This window comes from Phyllobates terribilis, unplaced genomic scaffold (assembly GCF_046119375.1).
Source record: "Phyllobates terribilis strain yellow unplaced genomic scaffold, ASM4611937v1 Scaffold_3__8_contigs__length_932513732, whole genome shotgun sequence".
NCBI classification, from domain to species: Eukaryota; Metazoa; Chordata; class Amphibia; order Anura; family Dendrobatidae; genus Phyllobates; species Phyllobates terribilis.
In genome coordinates this window covers 660,585,481-660,606,180 of record NW_027362763.1, presented here as the reverse complement: position 1 = coordinate 660,606,180, position 20,700 = coordinate 660,585,481, and the positions used below count along the sequence as shown (strand labels likewise).

The 20,700-nt window shown below is 47.4% G+C and overlaps 1 protein-coding gene across 2 annotated transcripts in view; it reads left to right on the top strand.

Annotated features, from left to right (window-relative positions):
- KIF6 (kinesin family member 6) overlaps positions 1-20,064 on the top strand; it is a 642,838-nt gene extending 622,774 nt beyond the window's left edge. Inside the window, exons 19-22 of one of the 2 annotated variants that reach the window (XM_073671718.1) lie at positions 1,809-1,867; positions 3,176-3,247; positions 16,743-16,849; positions 19,660-19,842. In XM_073671718.1, coding sequence (XP_073527819.1) covers positions 1,809-1,867; positions 3,176-3,247; positions 16,743-16,849; positions 19,660-19,676 — 255 coding nt within the window. In that variant the 3' untranslated portion in view covers positions 19,677-19,842. Of the gene's footprint in view, positions 1-1,808; positions 1,868-3,175; positions 3,248-16,742; positions 16,850-19,659 lie in introns of both variants that reach the window. The other variant, XM_073671717.1, reaches the window with a different exon arrangement.
- Positions 20,065-20,700: the final 636 nt, after the last annotated feature.

Genomic DNA, 20,700 nt, shown 5'->3' with positions numbered 1-20,700 from the left:
GGCGGCATTCTCAATGATGTCACCTCTGATCTCTAGTGATGGATAGGCGGCATTCTCAGTGATGTCACCGCTGATCTCTGGTGATGGATAGGCGGCATTCTCAGTTATGTCACCGCTGATCTCTAGTGATGGATAGGAGGCATTCTCAGTGATGTCACCGCTGATCTCTAGTGATGGATAGGAGGCATTCTCAGTGATGTCACCGCTGATCTCTAGTGATGGATAGGCGGCATTCTCAGTGGTGTCACCTCTGATCTCTGGTGATGGATAGGCGGCATTCTCAGTGATGTCACCGCTGATCTCTGGTGATGGATAGGGGGCATTCTCAGTGATGTCACCGCTGATCTCTGGTGATGGATAGGCGGCATTCTCAGTGATGTCACCTCTGATCTCTGGTGATGGATAGGCGGCATTCTCAGTGATGTCACCTCTGATCTCTGGTGATGGATAGGAGGCATTCTCAGTGATGTCACCGCTGATCTCTGGTGATGGATAGGGGGCATTCTCAGTGATGTCACTGCTGATCTCTAGTGATGGATAGGTGGCATTCTCAGTGATGTCACCTCTGATCTCTGGTGATGGATAGGCGGCATTCTCAGTGATGTCACCGCTGATCTCTGGTGATGGATAGGGGGCATTCTCAGTGATGTCACTGCTGATCTCTAGTGATGGATAGGTGGCATTCTCAGTGATGTCACCTCTGATCTCTGGTGATGGATAGGCGGCATTCTCAGTGATGTCACCGCTGATCTCTGGTGATGGATAGGAGGCATTCTCAGTGATGTCACCGCTGATCTCTGGTGATGGATAGGCAGCATTCTCAGTGATGTCACCTCTGATCTCTGGTGATGGATAGGCGGCATTCTCAGTGATGTCACCTCTGATCTCTAGTGATGGATAGGCGGCATTCTCAGTGATGTCACCGCTGATCTCTGGTGATGGATAGGCGGCATTCTCAGTTATGTCACCGCTGATCTCTAGTGATGGATAGGAGGCATTCTCAGTGATGTCACCGCTGATCTCTAGTGATGGATAGGAGGCATTCTCAGTGATGTCACCGCTGATCTCTAGTGATGGATAGGCGGCATTCTCAGTGATGTCACCTCTGATCTCTGGTGATGGATAGGCGGCATTCTCAGTGATGTCACCGCTGATCTCTGGTGATGGATAGGCAGCATTCTCAGTGATGTCACCGCTGATCTCTGGTGATGGATAGGGGGCATTCTCAGTGATGTCACCGCTGATCTCTGGTGATGGATAGGCGGCATTCTCAGTGATGTCACCGCTGATCTCTAGTGATGGATAGGCGGCATTCTCAGTGATTTCACCTCTGATCTCTAGTGATGGATAGGAGGCATTCTCAGTGATGTCACCGCTGATCTCTGGTGATGGATAGGAGGCATTCTCAGTGATGTCACCGCTGATCTCTAGTGATGGATAGGAGGCATTCTCAGTGATGTCACCGCTGATCTCTAGTGATGGATAGGCGGCATTCTCAGTGATGTCACCGCTGATCTCTGGTGATGGATAGGCGGCATTCTCAGTGATGTCACCGCTGATCTCTAGTGATGGATAGGAGGCATTCTCAGTGATGTCACCGCTGATCTCTACTGATGGATAGGCGGCATTCTCAGTGATGTCACCGCTGATCTCTAGTGATGGATAGGCGGCATTCTCAGTGATGTCACTGCTGATCTCTGGTGATGTCACTGCTGATCTCTGGTGATGTCACCGCTGATCTCTGGTGATGTCACCGCTGATCTCTGGTGATGTGTTCTCAGTGGTTTCCTTCTTGCTTCCTCTTGCAGGGTCGCCCGTGGTCGGATGGGCGCGGTTGTCCGCCATCGCTCTCGCTGCGGCCGCTCAGGTACAGCCCCGTATACCGTCAGTCTTCGCCTTGTTATCATTGTGACGTTATTTCTGTATAATAAATACTCCCCTGGATCCTCGTTGTGCGGGAGGACGAGCGGCGCTGCCTGTGATGGCGGTGGTCTCTACATCCGTGTCCCCCGCAGTCTGGACCGGTCGTGGTGTCACAGTCCCATCCTCAGAACCGCTGTTGGCTTACATAGGACTGCAGAGATTCCCGGCGGCTGCAGCACTCTCTCGCTGACTCCATTGCTTCCGGGGAGTTTTCCTTTCAGCAGTAGATTCTGCGGGACGTGTTCACACTTCAGCGTTGGCGCACACTCTTCCTCCCCGGTATATACAGAGATGTAGATGGCAGCAGGACGTTCCCCCACATCGGCCTCCACCTCCAGCCTCACTACAGCAGATGTGGAGGCAGAAACCTCAGCAGAGCCTGGGAAGAGTCACTGCCCGATCCCAGCAGGGGCGCTAATGAGCCGAGATTTCATGGCGTCCTCACACCTCATCCGGCCGAGCTCTGTGCTGCTGAGGCTGCCGAATGCCGAGCGGCACATCCCTCCTGATCCTGTGCTACATCATGTCATATATTCCTCACATCCAGAGCTGCATGCATAATTCTTATACTCCACTCACATCCAGAGCTGCATGCATAATTCTTATACTCCACTCACATCCAGAGCTGCATGCATAATTCTTACACTCCAGTCACATCCAGAGCTGCATGCATAATTCTTACACTCCAGTCACATCCAGAGCTGCATGCATAATTCTTACACTCCAGTCACATCCAGAGCTGCATTCATAATTAATTGATTCCACTCAGATTCATAGCTGAATTTCTAGTTCTAATACTCCAGTCACATCCAGAGCAGCATTCACAGTTCTGCTCTCCAGCCTGGTGAAGTTTGCAGACACGCATATCTAACCGCTTGGCAGAAAAGCACTGCAGTGCAGGAGATGTAAGCGCTAAACGAGCTGCAGCCGCTGGGAAATAAGACGTCAGGACTAAACAAAAAAAGAAAGTAAAAGACCCCCGAAACCCAGAACTCTGCCCCCCATCCTCCATCTGCAGAGAGAGGAGATACAAGGAAGAATAATGATCATTTCCAATGGATGTTCCCTGCCACCTTGTGGATAACAGTAATATTGCAGGTCCTGCTGAGCTGGAGACTATTGGCACGGGCGTATCAGGAGGAATCAGTAAAATAGAACCTCTGCCGACAGTGAAGACTGACACCTGATTATTTCCATGGCTTACACATTGATTTTCACGCTTTCTCCGGCCCCTCTGACTTCTCTTCTGCAGTGTTCCAGATGAGGCAGATTCTGCCTCCAGCAGCCTCCAGAGAGGATCACAGAGGCCGACATCCACTCACAGGTAACATCAACCTGCGCTGCCGCTGTCACCGTACCAGCCGGACACGAGCTGCTAGTCACATGGAGGGAACTGAGTGGCCACTGACAAAAAACAGCCACCACTAGAGGGAGCTCACTGCATACAGATTTATACAGCCACCACTAGAGGGAGCTCACTGCATACAGATATATACAGCCACCACTAGAGGGAGCTCACTGCATACAGATTTATACAGCCACCACTAGAGGGAGCTCACTACATACAGATTTATATAGCCACCACTAGGAGGAGCTCACTACATACAGATTTATACAGCCACCACTAGAGGGAGTTCACTACATACAGATTTATACAGCCACCACTAGAGGGAGCTCCCTACATACAGATTTATACAGCCACCACTAGAGGGAGCTCACTACACATAGATTTATACAGCCACCACTAGAGGGGGCTCACTGCATACAGATATATACAGCCACCACTAGAGGGAGCTCACTGCATACAGATTTATACAGCCACCACTAGAGGGAGCTCACTACATACAGATTTATACAGTCACCACTAGAGGGAGCTCACTACATACAGATTTATATAGCCACCACTAGGAGGAGCTCACTACATACAGATTTATACAGCCACCACTAGAGGGAGCTCACTGCATACAGATATATACAGCCACCACTAGAGGGAGCTCACTGCATACAGATTTATACAGCCACCACTAGAGGGCGCTCACTACATACAGATTTATACAGCCACCACTAGAGGGAGCTCACTACATACAGATTTATACAGCCACCACTAGAGGGAGCTCACTGCATACAGATTTATACAGCCACCACTAGGGGGAGCTCACTACATACAGATTTATACAGCCACCACTAGAGGGAGCTCACTACATACAGATTTATACAGCCACCACTAGAGGGAGCTCACTGCATACAGATTTATACAGCCACCACTAGGGGGAGCTCACTACATACAGATTTATACAGCCACCACTAGGGGGAGCTCACTACATACAGATTTATACAGCCACCACTAGGGGGAGCTCACTACATACAGATTTATACAGACACCACTAGAGGGAGCTCACTACATACAGATTTATACAGCCACCACTAGAGGGAGATCACTACATACAGATTTATACAGCCACCACTAGGAGGAGATCACTTCATACAGATTTATACAGACACCACTAGGGGGAGCTCATTACATACAGATTTATACAGCCACCACTAGGGGGAGCTCACTACATACAGATTTATACAGCCACCACTAGAGGGAGCTCACTGCATACAGATTTATACAGCCACCACTAGGGGGAGCTCACTACATACAGATTTATACAGACACCACTAGGGGGAGCTCATTAAATACAGATTTATACAGCCTCCACTAGAGTGGGCTCACTGCATACAGATTTATACAGCCACCACTAGAGGGAGCTCACTGCATACAGATTTATACAGCCACCACTAGAGGGAGCTCACTACATACAGATTTATACAGCCTCCACTAGAGTGGGCTCACTGCATACAGATTTATACAGCCACCACTAGAGGGAGCTCACTGCATACAAATTTATACAGCCACCACTAGAGGGAGCTCACTACATACAGATTTATACAGTCACCACTAGAGGGAGCTCACTGCATACAGATTTGTACAGCCACCACTAGGGGGGGGCTCACTGCATACAGATTTATACAGTCACAACTAGAGGGAGCTCACTACATACATATTTATACAGCCACCACTAGAGGGAGCTCACTGCATACAGATTTATACAGCCACTACTATGGGGAGCTCACTGCATACATATTTATACAGCCACCACTAGAGGGAGCTCACTGCATACAGATTTATACAGCCACCACTAGAGGGAGCTCACTACATACAGATTTATACAGTCACCAGTAGAGGGAGCTCACTACATACAGATTTATACAGTCACCACTAGAGGGAGCTCACTACATACAGATTTATACAGTCACCACTAGAGGGAGCTCACTGCATACAGATTTATACAGCCACCACTAGGAGGAGCTCACTGCATACAGATTTATACAGCCACCACTAGAGGGAGCTCACTACATATAGATTTATACAGCCACCACTAGTGGGAGCTCACTACATTCAGATTTATATAGCCACCACTAGGGGGAGCTCACTACATACAGATTTATACAGCCAGCACTAGAGGGAGCTCACTACATATAGATTTATACAGCCACCACTAGGAGGAGCTCACTACATACAGATTTATACAGCCACCACTAGAGGGAGCTCACTACATACAGATTTATACAGCCACCACTAGAGAGAGCTCACTACATACAGATTTATACAGCCACCACTAGGAGGAGCTCACTACATACAGATTTATACAGCCTCCACTAGGGGGAGCTCACTACATTCAGATTTATACAGCCACCACTAGGGGAGCTCACTGCATACAGATTTATACAGCCACCACTAGAGGGGGCTCACTACATATAGATTTATACAGCCACCACTAGGGGGAGCTCACTACATACTGATTTATATAGCCACCGCTAGGAGGAGCTCACTACATACAGATTTATACAGCCACCTCTAGGGGGAGCTCACTACATACAGATTTATACAGCCACCACTAGGGGGAGCTCACTACGTACAGATTTATACAGTCACCACTAGGGGGAGCTCACTGCATACAGATTTATACAGCCACCACTAGAGGGAGCTCACTACATGCAGATTTATACAGCCACCACTAGGGGGAGCTCACTACATACAGATTTATACAGTCACCACTAGGGGGAGCTCACTGCATACAGATTTATACAGCCACCACTAGAGGGAGCTCACTACATGCAGATTTATACAGCCACCACTAGGAGGAGCTCATTACATACAGATTTATACAGCCACCACTAGGGGGAGCTCACTACACACAGATTTATACAGCCACCACTAGAGGGAGCTCACTACATGCAGATTTATACAGCCACCACTAGGGGGAGCTCACTACATACAGATTTATACAGCCACCACTAGGGGGAGCTCACTACATACAGATTTATACAGCCACCACTAGAGGGAGCTCACTACATTCAGATTTATATAGCCACCACTAGGAGGAGCTCATTACATACAGATTTATACAGCCACCACTAGAGGGAGCTCACTACATGCAGATATATACAGCCACCACTAGGGGGAGCTCACTACATACAGATTTATACAGCCACCACTAGGGGGAGCTCACTACATACAGATTTATACAGCCACCAATAGAGGGAGCTCACTACATTCACATTTATATAGCCACCACTAGGAGGAGCTCATTACATACAGATTTATACAGCCACCACTAGGGGGAGCTCACTACATACAGATTTATACAGCCACCACTAGGGGGAGCTCACTACATACAGATTTATACAGCCACCACTAGGGGGAGCTCACTACATACAGATTTATACAGCCACCACTAGGGGGAGCTCACTACATACAGATTTATACAGCCACCACTATAGGGAGCTCACTACATTCAGATTTATACAGCCACCACTAGAGGGAGCTCACTACATACAGATTTATACAGCCACCACTAGAGGGAGCTCACTGCATACAGATTTATACAGCCACCACTAGAGGGAGCTCACTACATACAGATTTATACAGCCACCACTAGAGGGAGCTCACTGCATACAGATTTATACAGCCACCACTAGAGGGAGCTCACTACATACAGATTTATACAGCCGCCACTAGAGGGAGCTCACTACATACAGATTTATACAGACACCACTAGAGGGGGCTTACTACATACAGATTTATACAGCCACCACTAGAGGGAGCTCACTACATACAGATTTATACAGCCACCACTAGAGGGAGCTCACTACATACAGATTTATACAGCCACCACTAGAGGGGGCTCACTGCATACAGATTTATACAGCCACCACTAGAGGGGGCTCACTACATTCAGATTTATACAGCCACCACTAGAGGGAGCTCACTGCATACAGATTTATACAGCCACCACTAGAGGGAGCTCACTACATACAGATTTATACAGCCACCACTAGAGGGGGCTCACTGCATACAGATTTATACAGACACCACTAGAGGGGGCTTACTACATACAGATTTATACAGCCACCACTAGAGGGAGCTCACTACATACAGATTTATACAGCCACCACTAGAGGGAGCTCACTACATACAGATTTATACAGCCACCACTAGAGGGGGCTCACTGCATACAGATTTATACAGCCACCACTAGAGGGGGCTCACTACATACAGATTTATACAGCCACCACTAGAGGGAGCTCACTGCATGCAGATTTATACAGCCACCACTAGAGGGAGCTCACTACATACAGATTTATACAGTCACCACTAGAGGGAGCTCACTACATACAGATTTATACAGCCACCACTAGGGGAGCTCACTGCATACAGATTTATACAGCCACCACTAAGAGGAGCTCACTGCATACAGATTTATACAGCCACCACTAGGAGGAGCTCACTGCATACAGATTTATACAGCCACCACTAGAGGGAGCTCACTGCATACAGATTTATACAGCCACCACTAGAGGGAGCTCACTACATACAGATTTATACAGTCACCACTAGAGGGAGCTCACTACATACAGATTTATACAGCCACCACTAGAGGGGGCTCACTACATACAGATTTATACAGCCACCACTAGGGGAGCTCACTACATACAGATTTATACAGCCACCACTAGAGGGAGCTCACTGCATACAGATTTATACAGCCACCACTAGGAGGAGCTCACTGCATACAGATTTATACAGCCACCACTAGAGGGAGCTTACTGCATACAGATTTATACAGCCACCAGTAGAGGGGGCTCACTACATATAGATTTATACAGCCACCACTAGATGGAGCTTACTACATACAGATTTATACAGACACCACTAGAGGGGGCTCACTGCATACAGATTTATACAGCCACCACTAGAGGAGGCTCACTACATATAGATTTATACAGCCACCACTAGAGGGAGCTCACTACATACAGATTTATACAGACACCACTAGGAGAAGCTCACTACATACAGATTTATACAGACACCACTAGAGGGAGCTCACTACATACAGATTTATACAGCCACCACTAGAGGGAGCTCACTACATACAGATTTATACAACCACCACTAGAGGGAGCTCACTACATACAGATTTATACAGCCACCACTAGAGGGAGCTCACTACATACAGATTTATACAACCACCACTAGAGGGAGCTCACTACATACAGATTTATACAGCCACCACTAGAGGGAGCTCACTACATACTGATTTATACAACCACCACTAGAGGGAGCTCACTACATATAGATTTATACAGCCACCACTAGAGGGAGCTCACTGCATACAGATTTATACAGTCACCACTAAAGGAAGCTCACTACGTACAGATTTATACAGCCACCACTAGAGGGAGCTCACTACATACAGATTTATACAGCCACCACTAGAGGGAGCTCACTACATACAGATTTATACAGCCACCACTAGGGGGAGCTCATTACATACAGATTTATACAGCCACTACTAGAGGGAGCTCACTACATACAGATTTATACAGCCACCACTAGAGGGAGCTCACTGCATACAGATTTATACAGCCACCACTAGAGGGAGCTCACTACATACAGATTTATACAGCCACCACTAGGGGGAGCTCACTACATACAGATTTATACAGCCACCACTAGAGGGAGCTCACTACATACAAATTTATACAGCCACCACTAGAGGGAGCTCACTACATACAGATTTATACAGCCACCACTAGAGGGAGTTCACTACATACAGATTTATACAGCCACCACTAGAGGGAGCTCACTACATACAGATTTATACAGCCACCACTAGAGGGGGCTCACTGCATACAGATTTATACAGCCACCACTAGAGGGAGCTCACTGCATACAGATTTATACAGCCACCACTAGAGGGAGCTCACTACATACAGATTTATACAGCCACCACTAGGGGGAGCTCACTACATACAGATTTATACAGCCACCACTAGAGGGAGCTCACTACATACAAATTTATACAGCCACCACTAGAGGGAGCTCACTACATACAGATTTATACAGCCACCACTAGAGGGAGTTCACTACATACAGATTTATACAGCCACCACTAGAGGGAGCTCACTACATACAGATTTATACAGCCACCACTAGAGGGGGCTCACTGCATACAGATTTATACAGCCACCACTAGAGGGAGCTCACTGCATATAGATTTATACAGCCACCACTAGAGGGGGCTCACTGCATATAGATTTATACAGCCACCACTAGAGGGGGCTCACTACATACAGATTTATACAGCCACCACTAGAGGGAGCTCACTACATACAGATTTATACAGCCACCACTAGGAGAAGCTCACTACATACAGATTTATACAGCCACCACTAGAGGGAGCTCACTACATACAGATTTATACAGCCACCACTAGAGGGAGCTCACTACATACAGATTTATACAGCCACCACTAGAGGGAGCTCACTATATACAGATTTATACAGCCACCACTAGAGGGAGCTCACTACATACTGATTTATACAACCACCACTAGAGGGAGCTCACTACATACAGATTTATACAGCCACCACTAGGAGAAGCTCACTACATACAGATTTATACAGCCACCACTAGAGGGAGATCACTACATACAGATTTATACAGCCACCACTAGAGGGAGCTCACTACATACAGATTTATACAGCCACCACTAGAGGGAGCTCACTACATACAGATTTATACAGCCACCACTAGAGGGAGCTCACTACATTCTGATTTATACAGCCACCACTAGAGGGAGCTCACTACATACAGATTTATACAGCCACCACTAGAGGGAGCTCACTACATATAGATTTATACAGCCACCACTAGAGGGAGCTCACTGCATACAGATTTATACAGTCACCACTAGAGGAAGCTCACTACGTACAGATTTATACAGCCACCACTAGAGGGAGCTCACTACATACAGATTTATACAGCCACCACTAGGGGGAGCTCATTACATACAGATTTATACAGCCACCACTAGAGGGAGCTCACTGCATACAGATTTATACAGTCACCACTAGGGGGAGCTCACTACATACAGATTTATACAGCCACCACTAGGGGGAGCTCACTACATACAGATTTATACAGTCACCACTAGAGGAAGCTCACTACGTACAGATTTATACAGCCACCACTAGAGGGAGCTCACTACATACAGATTTATACAGTCACCACTAGAGGAAGCTCACTACGTACAGATTTATACAGCCACCACTAGAGGGAGCTCACTACATACAGATTTATACAGCCACCACTAGGGGGAGCTCATTACATACAGATTTATACAGCCACCACTAGAGGGAGCTCACTGCATACAGATTTATACAGTCACCACTAGGGGGAGCTCACTACATACAGATTTATACAGCCACCACTAGGGGGAGCTCACTACATGCAGATTTATACAGTCACCACTAGGGGGAGCTCACTACATACAGATTTATACAGCCACCACTAGAGGGAGCTCACTGCATACAGATTTATACAACCACCACTAGAGGGAGCTCACTGCATACAGATTTATACAGTCACCACTAGAGGGAGCTCACTACATACAGATTTATACAGCCACCACTAGAGGGAGCTCACTACATACAGATTTATACAGTCACCACTAGAGGAAGCTCACTACATACAGATTTATACAGCCTCCACTAGAGGGGGCTCACTACATACAGATTTATACAGCCACCACTAGGGGGGGCTCACTGCATACAGATTTATACAGTCACCACTAGAGGAAGCTCACTACATACAGATTTATACAGCCACCACTAGAGGGAGCTCACTACATACAGATTTATACAGTCACCACTAGAGGAAGCTCACTGCATACAGATTTATACAGTCACCACTAGAGGGAGCTCACTACATACAGATTTATACAGTCACCACTAGAGGGAGCTCACTACATACAGATTTATACAGTCACCACTAGAGGAAGCTCACTGCATACAGATTTATACAGTCACCACTAGAGGGAGCTCACTACATATAGATTTATACAGCCACCACTAGGGGGGGCTCACTGCATACAGATTTATACAGCCACCACTAGAGGGGGCTCACTACATACAGATTTATACAGCCAACACTAGAGGGAGCTCACTACATATAGATTTATACAGCCACCACTAGGGGGGGCTCACTGCATACAGATTTATACAGTCACCACTAGAGGGAGCTCACTACACACAGATTTATACAGCCACCACTAGAGGGAGCTCACTACATACAGATTTATACAGCCACCACTAGAGGGAGCTCACTGCATACAGATTTGTACAGTCACCACTAGAGGGAGCTCACTACATACAGATTTATACAGCCACCACTAGAGGGAGCTCACTACATACAGATTTATACAGCCACCACTAGGGGGAGATCACTACATACAGATTTATACAGACACCACTAGAGGGGGCTCACTGCATACAGATTTATACAGCCACCACTAGAGGGAGCTCACTGCATACAGATTTGTACAGTCACCACTAGAGGGAGCTCACTACATACAGATTTATACAGCCACCACTAGGGGGAGGTCACTACATACAGATTTATACAGCCACCACTAGGGGGAGCTCACTACATACAGATTTATACAGTCACCACTAGAGGGAGCTCACTACATACAGATTTATACAGTCACCTCTAGAGGAAGCTCACTACATACAGATTTATACAGCCACCACTAGAGGGGGCTCACTACATACAGATTTATACAGCCACCACTAGAGGGAGCTCACTGCATACAGATTTGTACAGTCACCACTAGAGGGAGCTCACTACATACAGATTTATACAGCCACCACTAGGGGGAGGTCACTACATACAGATTTATACAGCCACCACTAGGGGGAGCTCACTACATACAGATTTATACAGTCACCACTAGAGGGAGCTCACTACATACAGATTTATACAGTCACCACTAGAGGAAGCTCACTACATACAGATTTATACAGTCACCACTAGAGGGAGCTCACTACATATAGATTTATACAGCCACCACTAGAGGGGGCTCACTACATACAGATTTATACAGTCACCACTAGAGGGAGCTCACTACATACAGATTTATACAGCCACCACTAGAGGGGGCTCACTACATACAGATTTATACAGTCACCACTAGAGGGAGCTCACTGCATACAGATTTATACAGCCACCACTAGAGGGAGCTCACTACATACAGATTTATACAGCCACCACTAGAGGGAGCTCACTACATACAGATTTATACAGTCACCACTAGAGGGAGCTCACTGCATACAGATTTATACAGCCACCACTAGAGGGAGCTCACTACATACAGATCTATACAGCCACCACTAGAGGGAGCTCACTGCATACAGATTTATACAGCCACCACTAGAGGGAGCTCACTACATACAGATTTATACAGCCACCACTAGAGGGAGCTCACTACATACAGATTTATACAGTCAACACTAGAGGGAGCTCACTACATACAGATTTATACAGCCACCACTAGAGGGAGCTCACTACATACAGATTTATACAGTCACCACTAGAGGGAGCTCACTACATACAGATTTATACAGCCACCACTAGAGGGGGCTCACTACATACAGATTTATACAGTCACCACTAGAGGGAGCTCACTGCATACAGATTTATACAGCCACCACTAGAGGGAGCTCACTACATACAGATTTATACAGCCACCACTAGAGGGAGCTCACTACATACAGATTTATACAGTCACCACTAGAGGGAGCTCACTGCATACAGATTTATACAGCCACCACTAGAGGGAGCTCACTACATACAGATCTATACAGCCACCACTAGAGGGAGCTCACTGCATACAGATTTATACAGCCACCACTAGAGGGAGCTCACTACATACAGATTTATACAGCCACCACTAGAGGGAGCTCACTACATACAGATTTATACAGTCAACACTAGAGGGAGCTCACTACATACAGATTTATACAGCCACCACTAGAGGGAGCTCAGTGCATACAGATTTATACAGCCACCACTAGGGGGAGCTCAGTACATACAGATTTATACAGCCACCACTAGGGGGAGCTCACTACATACTGATTTATACAGCCACCACAAGAGGGAGCTCACTACATACAGATTTATACAGCCACCACTAGAGGGCGCTCACTACATACAGATTTATACAGTCAACACTAGAGGGAGCTCACTACATACAGATTTATACAGCCACCACTAGAGGGAGCTCACTGCATACAGATTTATACAGCCACCACTAGAGGGAGCTCACTACATACAGATTTATACAGCCACCACTAGAGGGAGCTCACTACATACAGATTTATACAGCCACCACTAGAGGGAGCTCACTACATACAGATTTATACAGTCAACACTAGAGGGAGCTCACTACATACAGATTTATACAGTCACCACTAGAGGGAGCTCACTACATACAGATTTATACAGTCACCACTAGAGGGAGCTCACTGCATACAGATTTATACAGTCACCACTAGAGGGAGCTCACTACATACAGATTTATACAGTCACCACTAGAGGGAGCTCACTACATACAGATTTATACAGTCACCACTAGAGGGAGCTCACTGCATACAGATTTATACAGCCACCACTAGAGGGAGCTCACTACATACAGATCTATACAGCCACCACTAGAGGGAGCTCACTGCATACAGATTTATACAGCCACCACTAGAGGGAGCTCACTACATACAGATTTATACAGCCACCACTAGAGGGAGCTCACTACATACAGATTTATACAGTCAACACTAGAGGGAGCTCACTACATACAGATTTATACAGCCACCACTAGAGGGAGCTCAGTGCATACAGATTTATACAGCCACCACTAGGGGGAGCTCAGTACATACAGATTTATACAGCCACCACTAGGGGGAGCTCACTACATACTGATTTATACAGCCACCACAAGAGGGAGCTCACTACATACAGATTTATACAGCCACCACTAGAGGGAGCTCACTACATACAGATTTATACAGTCAACACTAGAGGGAGCTCACTACATACAGATTTATACAGCCACCACTAGAGGGAGCTCACTGCATACAGATTTATACAGCCACCACTAGAGGGAGCTCACTACATACAGATTTATACAGCCACCACTAGAGGGAGCTCACTACATACAGATTTATACAGCCACCACTAGAGGGAGCTCACTACATACAGATTTATACAGTCAACACTAGAGGGAGCTCACTACATACAGATTTATACAGTCACCACTAGAGGGAGCTCACTACATACAGATTTATACAGTCACCACTAGAGGGAGCTCACTGCATACAGATTTATACAGTCACCACTAGAGGGAGCTCACTACATACAGATTTATACAGTCACCACTAGAGGGAGCTCACTACATACAGATTTATACAGTCACCACTAGAGGGAGCTCACTGCATACAGATTTATACAGCCACCACTAGAGGGGGCTCACTACATACAGATTTATACAGTCACCACTAGAGGGAGCTCACTGCATACAGATTTATACAGCCACCACTAGAGGGAGCTCACTACATACAGATTTATACAGCCACCACTAGAGGGAGCTCACTACATACAGATTTATACAGTCACCACTAGAGGGAGCTCACTGCATACAGATTTATACAGCCACCACTAGAGGGAGCTCACTACATACAGATCTATACAGCCACCACTAGAGGGAGCTCACTGCATACAGATTTATACAGCCACCACTAGAGGGAGCTCACTACATACAGATTTATACAGCCACCACTAGAGGGAGCTCACTACATACAGATTTATACAGTCAACACTAGAGGGAGCTCACTACATACAGATTTATACAGCCACCACTAGAGGGAGCTCAGTGCATACAGATTTATACAGCCACCACTAGGGGGAGCTCAGTACATACAGATTTATACAGCCACCACTAGGGGGAGCTCACTACATACTGATTTATACAGCCACCACAAGAGGGAGCTCACTACATACAGATTTATACAGCCACCACTAGAGGGAGCTCACTACATACAGATTTATACAGTCAACACTAGAGGGAGCTCACTACATACAGATTTATACAGCCACCACTAGAGGGAGCTCACTGCATACAGATTTATACAGCCACCACTAGAGGGAGCTCACTACATACAGATTTATACAGCCACCACTAGAGGGAGCTCACTACATACAGATTTATACAGCCACCACTAGAGGGAGCTCACTACATACAGATTTATACAGTCAACACTAGAGGGAGCTCACTACATACAGATTTATACAGTCACCACTAGAGGGAGCTCACTACATACAGATTTATACAGTCACCACTAGAGGGAGCTCACTGCATACAGATTTATACAGTCACCACTAGAGGGAGCTCACTACATACAGATTTATACAGTCACCACTAGAGGGAGCTCACTACATACAGATTTATACAGTCACCACTAGAGGGAGCTCACTGCATACAGATTTATACAGCCACCACTAGAGGGAGCTCACTACATACAGATCTATACAGCCACCACTAGAGGGAGCTCACTGCATACAGATTTATACAGCCACCACTAGAGGGAGCTCACTACATACAGATTTATACAGCCACCACTAGAGGGAGCTCACTACATACAGATTTATACAGTCAACACTAGAGGGAGCTCACTACATACAGATTTATACAGCCACCACTAGAGGGAGCTCAGTGCATACAGATTTATACAGCCACCACTAGGGGGAGCTCAGTACATACAGATTTATACAGCCACCACTAGGGGGAGCTCACTACATACTGATTTATACAGCCACCACAAGAGGGAGCTCACTACATACAGATTTATACAGCCACCACTAGAGGGAGCTCACTACATACAGATTTATACAGTCAACACTAGAGGGAGCTCACTACATACAGATTTATACAGCCACCACTAGAGGGAGCTCACTGCATACAGATTTATACAGCCACCACTAGAGGGAGCTCACTACATACAGATTTATACAGCCACCACTAGAGGGAGCTCACTACATACAGATTTATACAGCCACCACTAGAGGGAGCTCACTACATACAGATTTATACAGTCAACACTAGAGGGAGCTCACTACATACAGATTTATACAGTCACCACTAGAGGGAGCTCACTACATACAGATTTATACAGTCACCACTAGAGGGAGCTCACTACATACAGATTTATACAGTCACCAAGCTTTAGAAAATCATAACTGCAGCTCCTGTAATGACATTATAGATATTATTATTTATTCAGTGCAGAGTTTCGGCTTTGACAAAATATAATTTTTAAAACTGAGATTAGAATAAAGCAATAGATGTAAGTGTAACATTGTCCATGTGTCATTCCAGGGCGTCCCGGGGCGCAGAGACCCCCATCCCTCTGACGGGCGACAGCCAGGTGGACGCTGATATTTTAGCCTTTGTCAGAGCGCGGCAGAAGCTGCTGAACAGAACAGGTGACAGCGAGGTCCTAGTGCCCGCTATGTTCCCTGACCAGGTGTATGGAGGGGATCGGGGTTTAGGACCGGGGGCAGAGACCCTCCTGCTGCAGATCCATCAGCGGGGGCTGGCTCGCGTCTTACAAGCAATGCTTCCTGGGAATATTATGTAAATGAGCTATTTCCTGGAGGGCTGATTTGCATGCCAGTAAGCGATTAGGTGGTGACATTGGTGGTCTCTGCAGACTTGTAGATTGTGACATGGGTGGGCCGGGCGTCCTGTAAACCGTCCGGCCGCTGATTACACATCGGCTTATTATGGTGGAAGATTCGCCGTCTGCAGTGAACCTTTATCAGAGACGCGGAGCATATGGCGTCCGGGGTCGGATTATCAGCAGCCGCTGTCATGTACACACGGGGGGCACTCCGGCCCCGCTTATCTCTCACGTGTTCACACCGCGCTTTAAGAAATGGGCTAATAATAGCGCGGTCATGTGACCTTGGCGATCTCCACCTATCTCATGCTCATCCCTGGGCTCGATGTCCATATATGAAGGGTTTCATTAGAGCAGCGCCCCCTGGTGGCCTGTTTGTTCTGAAAGCTTAGTATATATAAACTATAGTAGAGCAGCGCCCCCTGGTGGCCTGTTTGTTCTGAAAGCTTAGTATATATAAACTATAGTAGAGCAGCGCCCCCTGGTGGCCTGTTTGTTCTGAAAGCTTAGTATATATAAACTATAGTAGAGCAGCGCCCCCTGGTGGCCTGTTTGTTCTGAAAGCTTAGTATATATAAACTATAGTAGAGCAGCGCCCCCCTGGTGGCCTGTTTGTTCTGAAAGCTTAGTATATATAAACTATAGTAGAGCAGCGCCCCCTGGTGGCCTGTTTGTTCTGAAAGCTTAGTATATATAAACTATAGTAGAGCAGCGCCCCCTGGTGGCCTGTTTGTTCTGAAAGCTTAGTATATATAAACTATAGTAGAGCAGCGCCCCCTGGTGGCCTATTTGTGCTGAAAGCTTAGTATAGATGATATTACAGCAGCGCCCTCTTGTGGCCTCATTGTACTTAACGCTTAGTATATATAGGCTATATTAGTGCAGCGCCCCCTGGTGGCCTGTTTGTACTGAAAGCTTAGTGCATAAAGACTATATTAGAGCAGAGCCCCCTGGTGGCCTGGTTGTAGTGAACGCTTAGTGCATAAAGACTATATTAGAGCAGCGCCCCCTGGTGGCCTGGTTGTAGTGAACGCTTAGTGCATAAAGACTATTTTAGAGCAGCGCCCCCTGGTGGCCTGGTTGTAGTGAACGCTTAGTGCATAAAGACTATATTAGAGCAGCGCCCCCTGGTGGCCTGGTTGTAGTGAACGCTTTGTGTAAATACAGACTTGGAGCTCTGCATCAGATAACAGCTCTGAGCCATAAACTTGTTAAGAAATAATTCTCAGAAGTCTGGTCTTATAATACACATGCACATTAACCCTTGCCTCTGTAGTGTCGCATGTTTGCCACTAGAGGGAGCCGGGGATCGCTCATACAACGAGCCTTGTCACATGACTTACAGACACTTGTTTCTGGGTGCTGCCCCCTCCTCAGTGCAAAGCAAGAGATCTGATTGGGCTGTATGAGAGGTGTGTGATTAAGACCTAAGGGGTCCACAAGGAGAGACGTTACCCCTTAGACCTCATACAGCACAGATAACTCAGCGCCCCCTGCTGTTTCATTTAAGCTTTAGGGAATTAATATATCGGTAATGGAAAAAAGTACGAGTCTCCAGATCCATTGAAGAGGATGAAGAACCCTCCGAACGGTGCAAACATGAGAACCGCGGCGATTATTGCGCTGCCTGCCGGCTGCTGCGGCTCCTCTTGGTCACAGTGCAGCTGGTCCAGGAGAGGAGCTGACAGCGGCCGGGGGGTGATGGGGGGGTAGAGCCGCCACCTGTGTTCTCCGGCTCATTACTCTGATGTCACTGACTCATCCCCCTCCTTAATACCGCGCATTTATCATTGTGCCGCTGATTATACTGAAGGCTCCGCGCGTCCCGCTGACCCATGCAAAGTGTTTTTCCACTGCTCCGTAGGAAAACACATCACACAATCCGGCTGTTACATTAGGTCTTAGACTCCAGTCACATCCAGTGCTGCAGCTACAATCACATAGTTACTTTGTGTTATACTACAGTCACATCCAGAGCTGCATTCATAATACTTCTGTTTTTCTATACCCCAATCACCCGCATAGGTGCATTATAATCCTGCAGTTAGATTGTGTCCTACGATCAAATCACATTCAGAGCTGCATTCACAAATCTGAGGTCACATTAGATCGTACACCTCAGTCACTTCCAGAGCGGCATTCACAAATCTGAGGTCACATTAGATCGTACACCTCAGTCACTTCCAGAGCTGCATTCACAAATCTGAGGTCACATTAGATCATACACCTCAGTCACTTCCAGAGCTGCATTCACAAATCTGAGGTCACATTAGATCGTACACCTCAGTCACTTCCAGAGCTGCATTCACAAATCTGAGGTCACATTAGATCGTACACCTCAGTCACTTCCAGTGCTGCATTCACAAATCTGAGGTCACTTTGATCGTACACCTGAATCACTTCCAGAGCTGCATTCACAATTCTGCTGCTAAATTTTATCATATAATCTTTATACTACTTGACAAGTTGTATGAAGCAGCATGGCCCTATGATGTTGGCACAGTGCCGCTGCTAGGTGGCGGTATTCTAGGATTACTGGCGTCGGGCGTACTAGGTGTGAGATGTTTGTAGTTTATGCCGCCATTAACACTCATGTGTCGCTCTCATCCGTAGGCTCCAGCCACCAGTGACTTCTCATCCCTTGTGCTCCACCATACGACAGACTCAGCAAATCGTCACCTCCCAGCAGAGATCCAGTGCAAGGCCCGGGGATGAGATGAGGAGTGATCGGGGGAGAGATGAGGAGTGATCGGGGGTGACATGAGGAGTGATCGGGGGTGAGATGAGGAGTGATCGGGGGAGAGATGAGGAGTGATCGGGGGTGACATGAGGAGTGATCGGGGGTGAGATGAGGAGGGATCGGGGGTGAGATGAGGAGTGATCGGGGGTGACATGAGGAGTGATCGGGGGTGACATGAGGAGTGATCGGGGATGAGATGAGGAGTGATCGGGGGAGAGATGAGGAGTGATCGGGGGTGACATGAGGAGTGATCGGGGGTGAGATGAGGAGGGATCGGGGGTGAGATGAGGAGTGATCGGGGGTGACATGAGGAGTGATCGGGGGTGAGATGAGGAGGGATCGGGGGTGAGATGAGGAGGGATCGGGGGTGACATGAGGAGTGATCGGGGTGAGATGAGGAGTGATCAGGGGTGAGATGAGGAGGGATCGGGGGTGAGATGAGTGATCGGGGGTGAGATGACAAGGGATCGGGGGTGAGATGAGGAGGGACCAGGGGTGAGATGAGGAGGGACCGGGGGTGAGATGAGGAGGGACCGGGGGTGAGATGAGGAGTGACCGAGGGTGAGATGAGGAAGGATCGGGGATGAGATGAGGAGGGACCAGGGGTGAGATGAGGAGGGACCGGGGGTGAGATGAGGAGGGATTGGGGGTGAGATGAGGAGGGATCGGGGGTGAGATGAGGAGGGATCGGGGGTGAGATGAGGAGTGACCGGGGGTGAGATGAGGAGGGATCGGGGGTGAGATGAGGAGGGATCGGGGGTGAGATGAGGAGGGATCGGGGGTGAGATGAGGAGTGACCGTGGGTGAGATGAGGAGGGACCGGGGGTGAGATGAGGAGGGATCGGCGGTGAGATGAGGAGTGACCGGGGGTGAGATGAGGAGGGATCGGGGGTGAGATGAGGAGTGACCAGGGG